Source organism: Phaenicophaeus curvirostris, chromosome 3, assembly GCF_032191515.1.
Source record: "Phaenicophaeus curvirostris isolate KB17595 chromosome 3, BPBGC_Pcur_1.0, whole genome shotgun sequence".
Classification (NCBI taxonomy): Eukaryota; Metazoa; Chordata; class Aves; order Cuculiformes; family Cuculidae; genus Phaenicophaeus; species Phaenicophaeus curvirostris.
Window position 1 is genome coordinate 28752985 of NC_091394.1, and position 19724 is coordinate 28772708.

General features: G+C 39.7%; 1 protein-coding gene across 1 annotated transcript; it reads left to right on the forward strand.

Annotated features, from left to right (window-relative positions):
* Positions 1-29: 29 nt before the first annotated feature.
* Positions 30-16823, forward strand: C3H5orf22 (chromosome 3 C5orf22 homolog). Its single transcript, XM_069853524.1, has 9 exons — positions 30-147; positions 4585-4730; positions 5905-6054; positions 8337-8799; positions 10551-10613; positions 12759-12880; positions 13788-13854; positions 14716-14855; positions 15527-16823. Exons 1-9 carry the CDS (start codon positions 52-54, stop codon positions 15657-15659), a joined length of 1380 nt encoding a protein of 459 aa, XP_069709625.1. The 5' UTR covers positions 30-51; the 3' UTR covers positions 15660-16823.
* The last annotated feature ends 2901 nt before the right edge of the window (positions 16824-19724 follow it).

A 19724-nucleotide genomic window follows, 5' to 3' on the forward strand; every position in this document is an offset into this window, starting at 1 on the left:
AGTGCCGCCCACCCGGAAGGAAGGAGGCCGCGCGCGGTGGGAGCCGGGGCCATGAGCGGCGCAGGAGACGGGGAGCGGCGCTGCTGCGGGGGCGCCCTGCGCGCATACCCGGCAATGCCCGTGTGGGTGGTGGAGGAGCACCAGGACGTGAGTGGCGGGGGCGGGCGGTGATGGTGGGTTGAGCCTGGCGGGGCACCAAGCCCCTCCCCAGCTTCTCCTCAGCTGGAGAGGAAATAGAATTGCTTGGGAAGGTCGTGGAATAGATCCTCCTAGAAGCTATGCTAAGGCACAGGGAGAACAGGGGGATGATTAATGGCAGGCAGCGCGGCTTCACCAAGGCCAAATCTTGTATGACCAACTTTGTGACTTCCTATGATGGGGTAACCACAGCAGTGGATGTGGGTAAACCAACGGATGTGATCTATCTAGACTTCTGTAAAGCCTTTGACACGATCCCCCATGACATCCTTCTCTCTAAATTGGAGAGATATGGATTTGATGGGTGGACGGTGTGGTGGATAAGAAACTGGCTGAATGGTCGTGTTCAGGTCAATGACTCAAAGTCCAGATGGAGATCCGTGACAAGTGGTGTCCCTCAGGGGTCTGTACTGGGACTGGTGGTGTTTAATATCTTCATCAATGATATCAACAGCAAGATTGAGTGCACCCTCAGCAAGTCTGCAGATGGCACACTGGAAAGATGGGATGTCATCCAGAGGAACCTGGACAAGCTGGAGAAGTGGGCCCTGTGAGAACCGCATGAGGTTCAACAAGACCAAGTGCAAGGTCCTGCACCTGGGTCAGGGCAATCACCGATTACAGTACACGATGGCAGATGACATGATTGAGAGCTGCCCTGCGGAGAAGGACTTGGGAGTGCTGGCAACATGCACTCCCAGCCCAGAAGGCCAACTGTATCCTGGGCTGCATCAAAAGAAACGTGTCCAGCAGGTTGAGGAAGGTGATTCTGCCCCTCCATTCCTCTCTTGTGAGACCTCATCTGGAGTACTGTTTCCAGTTCTGGAATCCTCAACATAAGAAGGATATGGAACTGTTGGAACAGGGCCAGAGGAGGGTTACAAAGATGATCAGAGGACTGGAGCACCTCTGCTATGAGGACAGGCTGAGAGAGTTGGGATTTTTCAGCCTGGAGAACAGAAGGCTCTGAGGAGATCTTATAGTGACCTTCCAGTACCTGAAGGGGGCCTACAAGAAAGCTGGGGAGGGACTGTTTACATAGGCTTGTAGTGATAGGATTAAAGGCAATGGGTATAAACTGGAGAGGGGCAGAGTTAGAGCAGAGGTAAGGAGGAATTTCTTCATCATGAGAGTGGTGGGGCACTGGAACAGGTTGCCAAGAGAAGTCAAAGATGTCCCCTCCCTGTAGGTGTTCAAGGCCGGGTTGGATGGGGCCTTGAGCAGCCTGATCCAATGGAAGGTGTCCCTGCCTATAGCAGGGGAGTTGGAAGTGGATGGTCTTTAAGGTGCCTTCTAACCGAAACCATTCTATGATTCTATGAAGTTTAGTTTAAATTGTTACTAACCAAAACAGAGTATGATAATGAGAAACAAACACAAATCGTAAAACATTGTCACACCTGCCCCCATGCCTCCCTTCTTCCCAAGCTTAACTTTATTGCCGATTTTCTCTACCTCCTCTCCTGGCATGGTGTAGGGCGACAGGGAATGGGAGTTGCAGTCACTTCATTGCACATTGTCTCTGTTGCTCCTTCCTCCTCAGGGGGAGGGCTCTTCACCCTCTTCTGTTTCAGCATGGGGTCCCTTCCACAGGAGACAGTTCTCCATAAATTTTTCCAACATGAGTCCTTCCCATAGGCTACAGTTGCTCATGAACTACTCCAGTGTGGGTCCCTTGCATGGGCTGCAGTCCTTCAGGAACAGCATACTCAAGTGTGGGTTTCCCATAGGATCTCAAATCCTGCCAGCAAACCTTCTCCAGTGTGGGCTCCTCTCTCCATAGGTCCACAGGTTCAGGAAGGAGCCTGCTCCAGCAAGGGTTTCCCACAGGGACACAGCCACCTTCTGGTATCCACTTGCTCCTCCATGGGCTGCAGGGGGACAGCCTATCTCACCATGGGCTTCACCATGGACTGCAGAGGAATTGCTGCTCTGGCACCTGGAGCACCTCCTGCCCTCTCTGTGCATCCTCTATGCTCTTACCAGTGGCCTCCTGGGAAGATTCGCCTGCCCATAATGTGACCTGGGTCTCCCCACTTTGTGTACTTCCTTGGGAGTAGTCCCCATCTCTGCAGCTATGCACAGACCTGTAACTTGTATTCTTTCTCATTAATGAAATATAAATGAAGTTCAGTGCTCAAGTGATGTGAATTTCCTTCCTGATTCAATGATTGATGTTAATTAATACCATGACTGGATTTTGGCATCTTTTCAGCCAATTCTTCCTTATTTTTTCCTTTCTTTGACTTGTAGTTGCTATAATTAAAGTACCTGTATTACAGTGTTCTTAAGTTAGCTAGGCATCGATGCAATACTTAAAAACTCAACTCTACATAGAATATGATAATGTTGACAGCAAATTGGTAAATATAATAAAATCACATCCTAAGAAGTAGAATGGCAGCCACTTCAAGAGAAATGTTAGCCTTTTTTAGTTAAGTAGTTAAACGAGGGGGTGGAGAAGGAATTGCTTTTGAACTTTTTCCCATATGGTTTGTGTATGGTAGCCTAAGCTAAGATGTTAGCCGTAAGTAAGCAGAATCTTTACCCAGTGGTGCAGAATCCTGGAGATTTTAGTGAGTATTACTAGGGGCATGAAGACCTAATGGAAATAAAAATTAAAAAAAAAAATATTAGCACTAGCAGTGTCTTGCAAATAGGAAATTTTTGCGTAATAAAGTTTATTTAGTGTTCTGAACACAGGTCATTTTTGCTAAGAATCACTGAAATATATGATGCTGTCAGAGCTGTTTTGCTGTGGTATCCAAGGACTAAGAGTGTCATTGTGGTAGGAGTACTGAGATAATGAGTATTAATGGTTCATCTTTGTTTTTCTCTCTATAGTTCTGTTTTCACTTAACAAAGTCTATTCATACTAAATATGTATGCTGTGTTTTCAGTATTTGTGTGTATATACATTGGTCTGTCCTTCATAAAGTCTTTGGCCTTTCATACTAAAGTGTAAGAACTTCACAGAAACTTCATACAGTCCTTTGCTGTCACTGATGTTCCTCTAGGGCAAAGTGTCACTAGATGCGTCATACTTTGATTAATAGTAACAGCCGGTGTAAAGAGAATTTTGTTCTTAATCCAAAGCAGGAGAATTTGGAAGGTTAGATATCCTAGTTGCTTGTGTCTTCATACTCACCTAGTCTTATAATTTGTAGTAGCACTTACCTGAGATGAAACTTTAACTTCAGTGCAAAGTTTGTAGGTTATTAGTTATGCCAGATCATTTCCTTTTTCCAAAGAAGTAAAAGTCATGGATCATGTTGTTTTTAATTTTGTTTTATGTACTATTTTAGTAGTATATATACAACTGCATGTGTAGTGAGTCAACTGAGGAATTCATTACTAGACAGATAGAATACAGGCCAAATTTCAGCTGTAAGTCATGTTTTATAGTTATACCCATGCAGTATGCAAGATTTGTCATCTTATTCAATTTATGGAAACAAATTAGCTCAATTTCTGTTGTAATGTAGAGATCATGTGTAATTTTTGTTGCCCAGTCCTTTTACAGTCTTCACATTCCCTGGGTAGTAGGGCTGTGATTCACAGTCCTTGCTAGATTTGTTCTGGCAGCTAAGGCAGTTACTGCCCCAGAACTGTGGGAGGGGCTCCACTTACAGTTCAGTATGAGAGGTATCGTGAATCAGTCATCAGTTTTCTGATTTTACTACCCTACATTATTGCACTTCAGTGGTTCACTGTGCTATAGATTGATGAATTGCCTTATGTCCCATTTTTCCCACTTTTGAGTGAAGACCTTCATCAAGGAATAAGATTGATCAGTTGAGAAACATAATTTTGTTATTACAGTCACTAAACCATGTAGGGATTAGGAATTAAGCACCTGTTTCAAGGGGGATAGATTAAAAGATCAGCTACAGTTTATGTGATGGTGGGGTTGGTTTTCAGTCTCTGTCGGTTAACTTGTAAAACACGAATAATGAGATGCTTTTATCTCCACAGCATGTATGATGAGGAAGCTTTATAGCACAGGGAAGGCAATGCAGAGGCAATGTTCTGCAGAATAGGAAAGGTGTTCCTGGGGTTCAGTTGTAAATGAATAAAACTAGGAATTGAGTTTAAATAGTGAGAAGAGCTTGTACAAACAGGACTTCCTATAAAAAAGGAAAGAGAGACTAGAGCTCTGATTCTTCAGCAGCTTCTCCTGTGTGGAACTCTTGGGCTTATAATGATTAAAGCTCATGAGCTGTCTTGCCACTGGAGTTGTTTCTCTTTTGTATTATTTTCCATCTCCTCCTCCTTCTAACTCAAATTCTAAAGGAATAACAGCAGTACTAGTATTTTTGCTGTTAAAGCCATTGCATTTTTCAGCTCACTGTTTGCGTGGAAATATTTTTATCTGTGTTGGTTTAGGTGCTGCCTTTCATCTATCGTGCTATTGGTTCAAAGCACCTTCCTGCCAGTAACATCACCTTTGTTCATCTTGACTCTCATCCGGACCTCCTTATTCCTGTGAATATGCCTGCAGACACTGTATTTGACAAAGAAACTCTTTTTAGGTAAGTCCTGAGGACTGTATCAGAATACTTTAAGTCTACATCCTGCTGCCTTTGATTTAAAATGAATATTGGTATGGCTGTGTAGGATGTATGAATGAAAGAGATGTAAGTCAGCCTCAAGTTGCTTTTTCTGTCTTTTCACTTTTGCTGAAAACTTTACTTTTTGACGAAAAAGTTATGTCTGTGTTTTTTGAATATGATAAAATATTTAAGTTGTATATAAAGCCACTTAAGACTTATAAATTTACTTTGTTTAATTGTTCAGTAGTATATCATGTTATTTGGCCAAATAGTAACAGGACAGCACTCTGAGTGGATGCTCTATGTCTGAAGAGCTGTGCTTTTAAAACAGCCTTTCTCTCTTCATTGAGTAAAATTGCCTTTGAGACTGAAATAACATCTCCCATGTTGATATTGTGAATATGTGAAGTTGAACAAGATTTTTCTATTAAGACCAATACTATCCCTCATCTTCTTAAGCAGGTTACAAGCCACAGAGTGATCTTTGCTATTGTCTTTCTTCTCCTATTTTAAAATAAGTATCACTTGCTTCAGTGTTATAGTGATTTACAGCAATGACAAGATGATGTAATTGGTATGTAAGTAGTTGTATCATACTACCTGTAGTCAATATTTTGTTTTCTTTCTTCAATGAATAACAAGATTTGCGTGATGTATCACACACCTAGAAAATTGGGGTGACGATATTCACGGAAGTTACTATTCTGTAGGTGCTGATTGACTCACTTTAGTTACTGAGATTATATTTAAAATCTACTTAGAGCAGCTTACAGTAAAATATTCCCTTGAGGTTAGTTTGAAGATATTTAGAATAGTGTTGATGATGCTCCTTGTACTTTTGTCTGCATGATATATCAAGAAGAAAAGCACAACAGATCCAAGTAATTTACAACCACAGTGCCATGCTAAGAGTGAAGCTGTTTGCTCTCTACAATCCTTTGAAAATTCTACTGTAGACATTTTTAGTCTGTCTTACAAATGAAGACTTAGCTTCTTTTGTTTCTTTGATGATGGGAACCTTAAATAATATCAGAGTACTAATTTCAGATTATTTGCTTGGCGGGGTTTGGAAGTTGTTTGTTGTGGTTTTGACCATGTTTTACTTACAGAGAAAGTAACAGTATTATCTCCAGTCTTTCTTCATTCATTACAGCGAATTAAGTATTGAGAACTGGATCATGCCTGCTGTTTATGCTGGCCATATTTCTCAAGTAGTATGGCTTCACCCACCCTGGGCTCAGCAGATCTCAGAAGGAAAACACGATTTTTTAATTGGGAAAGACATATCAACAACTACGATCAGGTAAATTGTCTGCTGTCACATGCAAGTAATATAAATTCTATCTCTGTAGCTTTTCGTAGGTGTCTTTTTTTTGTATTCTTGGGTAAGTTGAAAATTTAATTTGTATTTGTGAATTCCTTAGGACCTAATGTGACTGGCTATCCATGTGAGTTGGTACAGTTAAAATTGTGCCTTAAATTTTTTTTTGTAGGTAATTCTAGCTGTTCACATTTCCTTTCAGCTACCCAAGCTTTAAATTAGTTTTGTTCTTTAAAGTCAAAGTCTCAGAAAGCAGCAATTTTTAACAGAGGATTTGAATAAGAGAGGGCAGCAGTTAGGTCCTTCTCAGCCCTACCTTATCAGAACTAAACAAACCCAGTTTGCTCAGCTTCCTTGTCATGTGCCCCAGCCCTCTAATCACCTTAGCAGCCTTTCTTCAATTTCTTGTCATCTCTCTTGTCCTGGAGGCCCAAACCTGGGCAGAGTATATCAAATGTGACCTCACTGGTGTTGAAAAAAAGGAGAAATCTCTTCCTTTCCTTTGATGATTCTGTTTTATTTCATGTGGCTTCTTTTGCTTCTTTTTCTTTTTTAATTTAATGTACTTTTTTAATTTAATCACTGAAACAGGTACACAGGCAGACAGAATACTGCATTCTTTGATAAAGTCAAAACTCAATGGGATGAGGCCTTTTGCAGCCTCATCTACCTTTGAAGTTGGTTCTGCTTCAATCAGATGGTCGACAAGAGACTTACAGATGTCTCTTCTAATTTTAATCAGTCTGTGATTCAAGTTCCAGTGACAGCTCATCATAATCCTGTGGGATACAGTCAATGACACATTTGCATTCACTATACTCACTGCATTTTGTTGTACAGCTTGAATGGACATTTACAAATCATGTCTCTTGCCAGCATACCAGAATAAATCTTTTGAAGCAAGTTTAACAGAAGACAGCAGAGAAATGCTTTGTTTTACTACCCAAAAGCACAGAAGCTCTACAGTTCTGAATCTGAGATGTAAAGTAAACGTAAATAGTAAGACACAAGCTAGTGCTTTCAGTTACATTTAACCATGAGGACTGGCACACATACTTCGTGATGGCTAAATAGCTCTCCCACAGATCCCATGGTTGCCTTAGTAACCTTGAAAACAACGTTTCAAGCTGCCTCATGAAGACAATCTGGTATCTTTACTTCAAGTTCTAGGCTTACAAATATCATGAAGAGACTGTCCTTAGAAATATTAACTTCCTAAAAGTTTTGTTGCAAACAGATGGCTGGGTAGGCAATAGATAACCTTAGTTAGCGTCCCACTAAGGAGGAGGCTGTAGCATGAACTTATGTTGAACTCTGGAGAATTTCTGAGAAGCAGCCCTGTAAATGTCCCATCAACAAGATGAAGTTGTGATCTGGGCTCTCACCTTAGCAAGCGTAGGATAGTCCGGCCCCAAGACACAAGGGAACTGAGCTTCAGATTTCTGCTGCTCATGAATTGTTTATCTTTGTGGTTGGTGATACCCTGTAATCAAATGAAGCTTTAACACAAGTGAGCAGAAGCTCACACTTCTCCTTAGGCTTGTTTCTTTTTTAATCTGAATTTATGATGCTTAAGATTTAGTATGCTGACATACAGCTTGTAAATAATGTGTATAATTTAAATAATATTTAAATTTTCACCATAACCAGAGGTTTTTTGTGTTGTTTTTAGTTTGTTTCTTTTTTAATTAAGTGGATTCCACTGATACGTAGTTATTTATCCTCCAGCTACCTGTTCTCTGCCACTTGTAACAGGGATTCTGTATCAGTGGTGAAGAAGAGTTAAATGCTACCTATTAATTCATTATGTTTTCTTTGTACTAAATCAGTATCTTTGGGTTTCAGGGCAATTCTCAAACACAACTAACGGAATTTTCCTTAAAAAATAGGGAATCCAAGACAGCATATCCATAGATAATATCTTGTTAAATTCTGAATGTTGTCTTGAAAATGCAATTCAATGGAAAATTGATCTTAGTAGCACATAATGTGGAATCTTTTTCTTGTCCATTAAAAACCTTGTAGGGCTATCATAAAAAAATATGGAGCGAATTTTAATGTATTGATTTAGCAAGAAAGAAGCATAAAAAACTTCAATTTAAAAATCTGCAGATTAAAATAAGTAATTTTGTGTACATGGTTTTATTGCTTTTTGTTACCCATCAATCATCTGTTTATTCTTCTTGGAATTTCTTAAGTGTACGTGCTTTTTCCTAAGTTTTTTGCTAAGATGTGTATTAACTGTGAGTTATTGTCAATTGTAGGGTTACAGGTACAGATAATTACTTTTTAAGTGATGGTCTTTATGTCCCTGCTGATCAGCTAGAAAACCAGAAGCCTTTAAATTTACACGTCATTCTCATCAATCCTACTGAAGCATCAAACAGCCAAGAAGAAAATGGCAAAGTAACAGCTGCTAAGAGACTGAAGCTAAATACAGATGACACAGCAAGCACCGCCTCTGCTTCTTCATCAGGTGCTTCTGGTGACCTTGATCATAGCACCTCATGTCTGAAAAAAAAAGAACTACAAAATGCAAGTGCCCCAAAAAAGGCAGAAATATTGTCAGAGTGCTCAGCTTCAAGCTCTCTCAGAAACAATGAATGCCCAATAAGGGAAATTGTTAAAGATGTCTGCCAAGTACTGCAGAAAGGGGATGCATATATTTTAGACATTGACTTAGACTTTTTTTCAGTTAAAAATCCATTCAAAGAAATGTATACACAGGTAAGCATGACAATGGAGTAGCCTCTTACGATTCTCAGGAGTACCAGTCCTGGCATTTATGTCTATGGAGAAACATTCATCTAAGCTAAGTTAGCAGATCAGTTGTTCATGATTAATAAATAATGGTAATATTTTAAGGAGAGACATTCAAAGGGACCGTATGCTTCCAAATACCTGAAGCAAGATTCATCAGGGAAAGATGACAGATTGTATCTTTTTTTTACCCCCGAAGAGCGGTAACTTGTCGTGATGAGAGCCTGTTACTGATTTCCTTTGTCTGGACTGCTGAGTATAAGGATGAGCAAGCAACTCTTGTCTCTGACTCTTCTTTCTGTTCCATTTATAATTTACCTGCACATCAAAGGTAGTTCACCTGTATGGAGTTATAAATATGTAGGTCCTCAAAGATGCAAAGGAGTTAGCAGCTTTTCTTGGCATCAACAGGATTTTTAGGAACTAACTAATGTGCCCTGAAAACTGGATGTGGCATTTAGGTTTACAAATTCTGCAATATCCTGACTACTTCTAGCATTTTAATCTCTCTTTAACACTGTTTTAACTTCAGCCCAGGTTGGATAATATCTGGCATTTTGAGTTTCAGCTAGACTGCTACGTCCTTGTTCACTGTAAAGAAGTGAATATAGTGTCCCTAGTATGTGTTAGCTTTTGACATTCAGTGTTTATGATCACAGTATCTTCAGACAGTCTGCAATGCCAGTTGTTCTGTATCACAAAGAGAATTGTACAGCAAAGGGAAAGGTCTTGCCATATAGGAATAAAATCCAATATCTCTCATATAAAATACATTCTGAATAAAGTAATAGAGTAGTTTGTTGAGGTTTTTTGTTGGTTGTTTTTTTGGAGGGGCTAGTGGTATTGTGGTGGAAGGGATTTGTTTTGTTTCTTGTGCTTTTTTTTTGTTTGTTTTGTACTATAATAGGTTCTCGTTTCTAGGAGCGATTTTCAGAAGTGGACTTCCACAGCATTCAGTGTACCTTTTTTGATGTAATGGTTTCATTTGCAGTTAATATTTCTTAACTAAGTTCCCTCTATTGTAAATCACAATATGTCAATCTAAAAATTTTTTTACAAGTGAATGCTGAAAATGTAAGAATACAAGGAAAGGCTAAAAAGAAAATACGCTTAACCAATATAGAAGGGTATTGTCTTCCCAACAAAAACATTACCCTAAAAATGATTTGTGTTTCTGTAATAATTTACTGATTTACCCTTTCTTTTTCTCATTATTCCTGAAAAAATCCTGATTACTGACCCTTTGAGTACTGTTAAATAAATAATGAGATCAGTTTATCCTTGGTTAATAAAGCCTGAATATTCTCAAGGAGAAGGGATGACAAGTCCCTGTAATAGTTTACTTGTGAACTTGGCCTGCCAGCCTGAAGCCTTTACCTGTCTGGTTTTTGTTTACAATCATACTCTCTTGTTGATTTTATCTGCCTAAATGTTCTTAGTTTTACTTAGTGTTTCATTTCAGACTGTAAATACTTAGCTTTTAAAGCTGTGTTCTTGAAGCCAGATTTAAAGTTAAGCAATTGCGAAATGTTTGGCTGAGACCTTGAAGTACTGTTTTCTCAAGCCTCTTCCTCACCTGCATTTAAAGAGAGTTGTCTGCAGTGCTAGAGTAGTGGAATGATCTTGGGGTTCAAATTCTTTTTTTTTGAAGAAGAGCTTTGAGAATTTTGTTTTTTATTTGAAGAACCTAATTTTTGGCCTCTTTTTCTTTTTCGAAGACAGAATATGAGCTTTTGCAAGAGTTGTACAATTTCAAGAAGCCTCATAAAAATGCAACAGAGGTATGATATTTCCTTGTGCAACATATGAGGGAATGATTCTTTTGATTGACCCACTAAAAATGATTTACAACAAGGAACGAACCTATGAAAGATGCTTAATGAAGTAGTCTCCAGTTAAGCTGTGCAGCATGCTGAATGCTAATCAGCAGCATCTTAGGAGTTCTTTCCTATTAGAAGTTTTGGTTAAAGGTGCAAGCTGCATAAATATATAGCGCATGAGTGTGAAAATTAATTTCCATTAACAAATGGCGATTGACAAGAAAGAAATGAAAACATAGTAAGTCATCTGCACTCTTGTTCTTTTTATGGCTAAACAGAGCTTTGGGTTGGTTTTTTTGAAAGTTTTTGTGGATTTTTTTTCTTCCCTCTAAACTCTCCCCTTCCTTTCTGTAGTTGTTCCTCCGTGGTACTCATAGCCATGCTAAATGCTTACCTGGTGTTTTACCTAATAATCTATATCTGGACAGGCTAGTATTATACTTCTGTAGTGTACTTTTAGTTGTATGTATTGTGTGTCCTAAATTATGGAAATATATGCTGCAGCTACCAAAATAGTCATTCAGCACTGAGCCCAGACCATGGAGGCAGCCATGCTAGTGGTCATTACATCAAGTAATTCATAAACAAGATCTTGTCTTTGCTTTCGTAATCTCATCTGAATACTATTACAGAGAGATTCAACACATATAATTATCACAGATTAATGAATCCTAATTAAAATGTGTATAAAGAAATGAAAGTATGTGGAAGTATTATTTTCATATTTCTTAGTCAATCAACAGTAAAACTAGTTACCTATTTAAAAGGTAGTTAAATGTGAGAAAGCCAAACACTTGTGATTTAAGTTCCCAATATGATTTCAGGCTATAAGTTATTTACAAAAGTCTAAAACAAGTTTATAGGAGGCAACTGAAATGGTTAGCAGACAGTAATAGGTAGATAAGGACCTGAATAAGGCAAGACCACATTGATGAATGGTTTTACAGTGAGAAGGTCAAGTTAAAGGGTTTGAATATAGAAAACTAGTGAACTTTGTGCATATCAGAATTTCAGAAAGTATCCTAGATGTCTAGTCTTGTAAAACCTGGTTTTGTACTTCCATAGTACAGTTAGGTGAACATTTCTATTATAGTAAAAAGATAATAGTGTGTTTGGTTTTGGTTTTTTTTTTTTAAAGTAGTGTAGAGCAGGATCAGACCTATCTTTAAGGTTAGTTACTTCTGCTGCTTGGACAAGTATCTTATTCATAACCTAGGACAGGATCATCAAGCTGTTGGTTGTTGATGCTCACAGAATCACGCACTCTCAGCTCTTAAAAATGAGCTTGAAATTGGCAACACAGGCTAAAAGAAGCAGCATGTTTTATGATACAGCCAGCAGAATCCTAAGAGGGAATTGCTATGTTTTTAATTATTACACTTCTATTTCAATGCGCTTTTTAATATTTTCCTTCACACATCACTGCACTGAGCATTTTTAATACCAAATATACCAAACGTTGCTTCTCATTTTATAGGTTATGTAGGATTGCTTCCTGGAAATGTATGCATGCATAATGGCATTAATGTATGTAGCATCACTCCAAGAAGATTGCCTCTTTGTGTGCTTTGAACTTCTTAAGAACGGGTATATAACTTTCCAGGATCAGAGCAATAACTGAGATTTTAAATTAATTCCATATTTTTGTCGGCACAGAGAGTTGAAACAACTTCAAAACATCAAGTATACCACTTTGTTTTGTTTTTCTGAAAATGCATTTGATTTATTTTTTTTTAAGCTTAGGGAATTAAATTGTCTTTTAATTATAAAAATGTAAAGCTTGTACTTATCTGAGAATTTCAGTCCTAGAGAAACAAACACAACAGTTAGTCATATACAGTTTCTTAGTTCTCCCCAGTCTATTCTACCAGCTTTTTTGATTTGTTGTTGTAAAGACAGCAAAGAGATGATTTATTCTGAAGGTGTAACAGCTTCTGTAGGCATTCATTCTGATCCTCTTGAAAAGACAATCTGCAGTAATAAATCAGTTGTTTCTGATTTCCCACTTCCAGTAGATAAGTAATTTTGTTATTTTAATCATAGGGTAAGTCATTACATTTTTACCTTTTTTCTTCCTCACATACTTTAATGTGTGCTTATTTAAAGGAGGGCTTGCTGGATTGTGTGGAAAACCGTGTTCATCAGCTAGAAGATCTTGAAGCAGCATTTGCAGATTTATGTGACAATGATGACGAAGAGACCCTACAGAAGTGGGCTTCGTATCCTGGGTAGGAGATTTCTAAATGCCTTAAATTGCAAACAGGAGTTTGGGAACTGATTACCCAGTGCTTTGCTAACAGAAAAGGAGAGGAGCTGGACTGGATCTATGTAAGACTGCCTTTTTTCCTTTAGTTCTAGAGGAGAAAGAGTCAGACAAAACAAAAGAAAAGGCAGTCTGCTGTCTCAGTGCCATGGTAACCCTTCCAAGATCAGCCTTGTACAGCTTCATGCAAATTGTGTTGCCTGTGGAGGGAGGTGGATTTGGTGACTAAATATTCAGTGATCTGTGTAAAACAGAGTTCTAGAAAAAGCAACAAACGATGGAGGATGTGGAGAAGGACTTCTTTGATGCTCCTGAAGGTTCTGCATTCTGTGGAAAAATGCAAGTGATTGAGGGACTGCACCAGAGTGGCAGGGTCCACAAAACACCTCAGCAGTATCTGCTATGCTTTTAAACTAAATTTTTTTCAGCTGAAAAAGAGCAGCAAAATCTAAGCTTTCTCTTGATAGGAATATCGCTCATTTTCCCCATAAAATGCAGCAGTTACTTCCAGACCTGTGTAAAAGTGATCACAAGCGTTTCCTGTCAAGTTCATAGGAGATCAACTTACTACAGCTTCCCTCCAGGTGTGCCCTAAAAGAAGTACAAAGAGGTCTTGCCAGAGGCAGGTATGAGTATAGGGGCTTGCTAAGAAAGACCTGGAGAGACAGTACAATAGTACTGGCAAGTTCTGTTTTTCTCAGGTGCAAGATGACACAAAGGGGCAAATTTCAGTTTAAAATCCTACACCGTGACAATTTCTACTTTATTCTTTTTTCTCTCACTTTTTTTCTTCTCTTTTTAACCATTTAAGGTAAATATATGTGTGTTTTCAACTGTCTATGTAACAAGTTTTGGTTTTGTTTTTACTCTAGAATGAAACCACTTGTTCAACTAGTTCACAGTTTGAAAACCAGGATGGAAAGCCCAGACTACGAAATGGTATGACTAGGTAAAAGAGCAGAAAGTAGTCAAATTTCGAAAGCATAGTTTCAACAGAGAGGCAAAAGATCATGCTTCATTTCAGATTTGCTTCTTGATTCAGGACTTTGTCATATTTTGGCAGTTTTCTGTTTTGTTTTTTTTTGTTTTATTTTTTTTTTTTGTCTTAGTATGCAGGCCAGCTTTTCTCTTTGAAGCTTCTAAAATACTACTCGCCTATGTTTAGGCAACATCTATGTGATCTTTCAGGAATGTGGTATCTTGGGCTGCTTCCTGTGAAGGAAGTTTCGTTTCACCAGGGTCTGTTGATATACTTTAAAGTTCTTGTTTGGAAAAGATCAGACCTATCATCTTCAAAGGCTGCAGCATATTCTGAATTCATAAGAGAGATGCAATGTACTGGAGATAGTGAAACAATCCATATAACCTCCACAATTTTATTCTTTTTGTTTGAGGAACAAGTTGTGGTGAAAAAACCAGCTCTTTCTTCCCAAAGAGTGATAGGATAAGAGGAAATGCCCTCAAGTTGCACCAGAGGAGGTTTATATTGAGTATTAGAAAAAAAATCTTTACCAAAAGAGCAGTCGAGCATTGGAAGAGGCTGCCCAGGGAAATGGTGCAGTCTCCTTCCCTGGAAATGTTCAATGTGTAGACATGGCACTTCATGACATGGTTTAGTAGGCATGGTGGTATTTGGCTGATGGGACTGGATGATCTTAGAGGTCTTTTCCAACCTTTATGATTCTAAGAGATGTAAGTTACCTACTGGGCTTGAGATGGTATGTTAGAGACTTTGTACACAGATAATCTGTATCAGTAATTCATCAACAGAAATTAAATCTCTGTTTAATTTACATGTAGGTCCATCAGGCTGGCCTGACCTGTGATTATATGGAGCTCCCCCACCATGTTAGCACTGAAGAAGAGATCGAAGGCCTCATACAATCCACTAAAATTCTACTAGAAGATATGCCCAAGCCCACACTTGTGACAGTTGCTCGGTAAGGCTATGTAGATACTTTCACTTTAAAATGCTCAGACTGTGCTTATGAAGCTAAGTGATTGTGTCAATATAGAACTGGTTGACACATCTTAAATCCCATCATGAAGTAGGAGACTTACAGCGCACTGAAAATTGACATTTGAAAATGTTAATTGTAAGGCACTGACAGTATCTGCACAGCTAAGGGAAGCTTCTATGCTGATGGCCAGTTTTACTGAACTGTAGTGTAGCTAGCACAGATTTCAAAAGCAGTGAAAACATGTTGACTTAAAGAACTTCAGCACAGGCTCTTTGAAGCTTGTGATGAGGTCTTATCCATGTTCAGATTGAGAACTGTCACTGGAGTTCATACATCTACACTACTTCTATAAATTCTGCTAGTTAGAGAAAAGCCAGCTTGCACCAGCCTGGAGGGGCTGAAATTACACCTTCCTTAATCTCACACACATTCCTGATCTGCTCCAGACTTTCTGTTCAGCTTCAGGTAAAGTGTTACTGTTGAAAGTACTGAGCAGAAACACAGCACTAGGCTTTGAAGAGATACTGGGAGGCAGAACTCGCCGCAACTTGGAGGTAGCTTCAGCCTGGGCATGAAGCACTGCAAGAATACAAAATGCAGTGGTGGTGATATCTGTACTCTCTCATGCATTTTTCAATTCCTTGTTACAGATCAAGTTTGGATGACTATTGCCCTTCAGAGCAGGTTGACACCATTCAAGAGAAGGTCCTCAAATTACTAGGCTCGGTGTATGGCACTCTGGATGTGCACTTGGATTACTCAAGCACCTCATCTTCTTTGTGAACTTCTGCATATATTGCCCTCTGTTGCAGTGGATTAATTTAAGTTGCATATTAGCTATTGTTTCAAGGGGAAGAATACTGTTGTTTCAGCAGGTGGCACTAGAACCCAAGCTGATCAAGAGCTCGTTTTGAGTTGTATTGCTTTCCACAAATCAGCTGCACCTGAACCATTACCTGTTCAGATTATTTCAGTGACTGTTATTTTACTGTCTTCCTTCTTAAAATTGGTGCAAGAGTAACTGTTTGTTTTGTCCATAAAATGTTTTTTTCACCTGATTTCTTCAAGTGTCTGAAAAATAAATTATATTTATAACTTCTTAAAATAAATAGGTTTATTTTAGGTAATTAAACTTTTTTTGAACATACGTGTTCCTGAATTGCACTGTACCTTTCTTAAAAAGAAGTCTTAATAACGACAGAAAGACATTAGGTTTCATAGAAGGCTAGCTGCTGTGCTGGAGACCAGGCATGCCCTTCTCATTTCTCTAGAGCAGCTCATGGTTTTTGCTCAATCCACAAAATATCATTTATACTTATACTCTGTTGCATTAATATTGTCTTATTTTGCCTCAGAGTATTTAATTGCTGACTCATAATATCCCTAATGTACAAACACTGGCTTAGTGTATTAGTTTTTACATTTTTTTAAGGATAAAACTTTCGTGTGTATGTGCATGCTTTTAGCTGCTGAATCCTGTAAGGAGTTGAATTGATGATTTCTTCAGAAACAGATCTAACATCACTCAAGTCAGCAGCAAAACCTTCAGACCAGATTTTTGCTCATTTCAGTATTGCTATTTGGAAAACAGCTTTTTTTAGAACCTTTTAATTTAGAAAGCAATCTAGTTCTGAAGGAAACTGCCACTTCCAGAAGAGGAAAACAGCTACTTACACGACTTCATTGGGAATTAATCTGAAATGGAAAAGAGAAAATGCCACCTAGAACATTGTCTTTTATTATGAATAACATTTGCTTTGAATTTCTTCTGCAATAGTTAATTTATTAACATTAATATTTGCTCAACAGTGTTTGTGCACTTCTCCATTTTACTACTTGTACTGTTGATATGAATGACTGTATTGTAGATTGTAAATATATAATTATTTAAAATATCTCTTCTGTTACAATAAATTCCACAACCATGGACCCATTTTCTTCTTGCTTATGCCTTCTGTCTCAAAGATATGGCTAGCCTGAGATCCACGATCCTTAATACTTTCATAAACAGCCATACATTGCATACAGAAACTCAGTGGAGTCAGATCACGTACTGCTTGTGTAAAGTTTTTTGTTTTTTAAAGGAAGAGATGCTCTTTGCTAAGCTTTGAATCAAGTGGTATAAAAAGAAAAAGCATTGGATCAAAGGCCCCTGGAATATTCCTGTGCTGTGGAGAATTATGTTAGCTTCAGAAAAAGAAGAGCATAGAGTGTGATAGCACAGTTCTGCCTGGCTAACTGATGCTCTGCTTCCATGTCCCAAAACAAAGCCCCTGCAGCACATCAGCTTGGGCCGAGTGCGGGTGCTTCAGGGCCAGGTCCTGGCGGCCTCAGCGGCCCCAGCACAGGGCACGGCTGAGCCCCTGGAGAGACTCCCTCAGGGAGGTGGGTAGTTTCTCTGCGGCTCCTGGGAAGGACCATATCAGAGGAAGTGGATATTTCCTGATGAAACAGTAGCCCATGGAGTACCCCACTGGAACTTGCTCAGGAGAAGTGTGAGGAGGGAGGAGCAGTAGGGAGGAGCCGTTACCTGTCCTGTCCCATCGTGGTCCTTGAACCTGTCCGTAACATTTTCTGGAAGCTCAGATATCAAGGGGCTGGCCCAGAATACACAATCCCTTGGAGCTGTAGATGTGACCAGGGTGACTTCTCCTCCCTCAGGTCTGCCCTACATCAACCTTTCTCACTACTGCCATGTGCCCACGCTCCCATGTCATCCCTATCCTAGGGATGCAGACCTGCTACTGACTTTCTGCCGCTAAAGTTGTTTCCAAAGGAAGTAAGAATGGAATTGGAAAGCACCTGGGCCATATGGGACCATGCAGTGAGGCAGACAACCACCACAGGATAGCTGGAGGGAAGGAGCAGAGGTGAAAAGTTAGAGCTGCTGAGCTGGTTGTTCAGCCGCTGTTTCTGCCTACAAGAGGAAAGATACCTGTCAGTTTTCTAGTGAACTCTTCATCAGTGAGCACGATGGGTTTACCCCACCATCCTATCTAGATTTAAATTTAGATATATAGATGCAGACTTTATTTGTGTCATTGAATAGAATCAGTTTCTTTGTTCAGGATTCCTGATCTGTAGCCCTGCTGCTTGACTGCTATCCCACAAAGCAGTTCTTGTGGAAATAATACTGTCCCTCAAGAACTACCGCCTGATAGATGTGTCCTTCCAAACACAAGCTAAGAAGGTAAAACTGCCTGTAGATGAAGGAAATTCCTGTTTACCCAAGCTGTTTAGGGCACTTTCCTTAAAAATTGGGAGGGATGGGGAAGAGTTTTAGAGAAATCAACCCTGATTACTTTGTTAGATTTGGCAAGCATGCGGTACCATTGCTTTTCACAGTGTAATTTACTTGTCCAACAAAAGATACTTAGAGAAAAATCACATGCCTTGCAAAATTTACTGTTAAATCGTCTGTGCTCTCCTGAATGAAGGAAGATGGATGGCTTGACCTCTGTCTGGCACAACACTATGCCACGTTTTCATTGCAGTAATTCAACACTTGATCTGTGCTTCAGAACAAAATCCTGCTTCCATATTTCCTCTTTCTCCCTTCCCCAGACCTTTTCAAAATAAAATGTCAGTAAAAGGAATTTTTGGTTTGATATACCATGCAGTTAGCATTATCACCAGAGAAAACGTGGGTCTGACATCTTCACACTGATGATAAACTGGGAACCTTTTCAGAGAATGCCCTCACAAACACAAAGCTGATAAGGTTACTCCCCTTATTTAAGGAAATATCTTATGGTCTGTATTCAGCTGTTTCATAGTGTAAAGATTGAGCCAAAGAATAAATGTCCTTTTTTTCTGGTGTTAAGCTTGCCACATATTACCGTAACATAGGCTAGGAATAAATATATTTTATGGGGAAGAACCCTCCAGGGGAACATGAAAAAGACTGTAACACATTAATAGATCTATTAAGTAAACATGTATCTGCTTTATTGGCCAGTAAGACAGGAGCAGGATTACTGAAAGCCTCCCTAACATGTTTACTAGGTTGAACTTTTTACTGGACAAAGAGACAGCGTTGTAATCACAATTTTTAAAAGGTGCTTACAATCAGAAAGACAATAATCAGCCCTGCCAAAATGAGATAAAGAAGATGGGACTTTACATAGCATGCTTTGGAGCTGACACAGGCACCAAGTAGGATGTGCATTGGGAAAAAGGGGAAGGATCAGCCATTTGATTTGACCACATCACACTGCCCCATCATTAATAACAGCAGCCAAGTACACCTCTTAATCATTGCACAGGTAAAGGGCTCTCTATGGAAGGTAAGAGGTGTTTTCATTAGGCTGTAATATGTCTCCTCCTTCACCCAGCGTCAGAGCTCTGGGGCAGTGATAGTCCTTGCTGACCTGGCTTGTTTCCATGCTTTTGCCTAGCGATCACTGGACTGCTGTTGAGACTTGCTGCTGTCACCATCTGGCCCTGCTCTTCACAGCCAGGGCCACCCTTGGCTTTCAACTCCCAGCCTGGAGGTAGCAGCCACTATTGCTGAGACTTGACAGTCAGCTCAGACCATCTTGGGTCCTGAGCTGGCCATCTCCAGGCATAGCCCTTGCACTCTGGTAGAGCCTTGCCCCCGTGACTGTCCCTGACCCGGGTACTGTGGAGGTTGGCCACAGAACCGTGCACTGTCAGTTCATGAAGTTGGCTGCACAAGCTGGGTGGACAGAGCAAGCCCTTAGGGCCCAGTGTGGCTTAGGGCCAATGGAGGCCCCCACAGGTGAGATGGCTGGGGCTGACCTCACTGCAGGACCTGGAGCATTGCCTAATGGACCCGGCTACCTGTGTCAGAAGGTACATCCAGCACGTGGCAAGGAGCCTACCTGC

Bases quoted from the DNA above. Each gene is read 5' to 3' on its own strand.
- C3H5orf22 (XM_069853524.1), top strand. From the start codon at position 52: ATGAGCGGCGCAGGAGACGGGGAGCGGCGCTGCTGCGGGGGCGCCCTG. The intron at 6,055-8,336 runs GTAAATTGTCTG...TGTCAATTGTAG, and splicing joins ATATCAACAACTACGATCAG to GGTTACAGGTACAGATAATT. The intron at 12,881-13,787 runs GTAGGAGATTTC...TTTTTACTCTAG, and splicing joins AAGTGGGCTTCGTATCCTGG to AATGAAACCACTTGTTCAAC.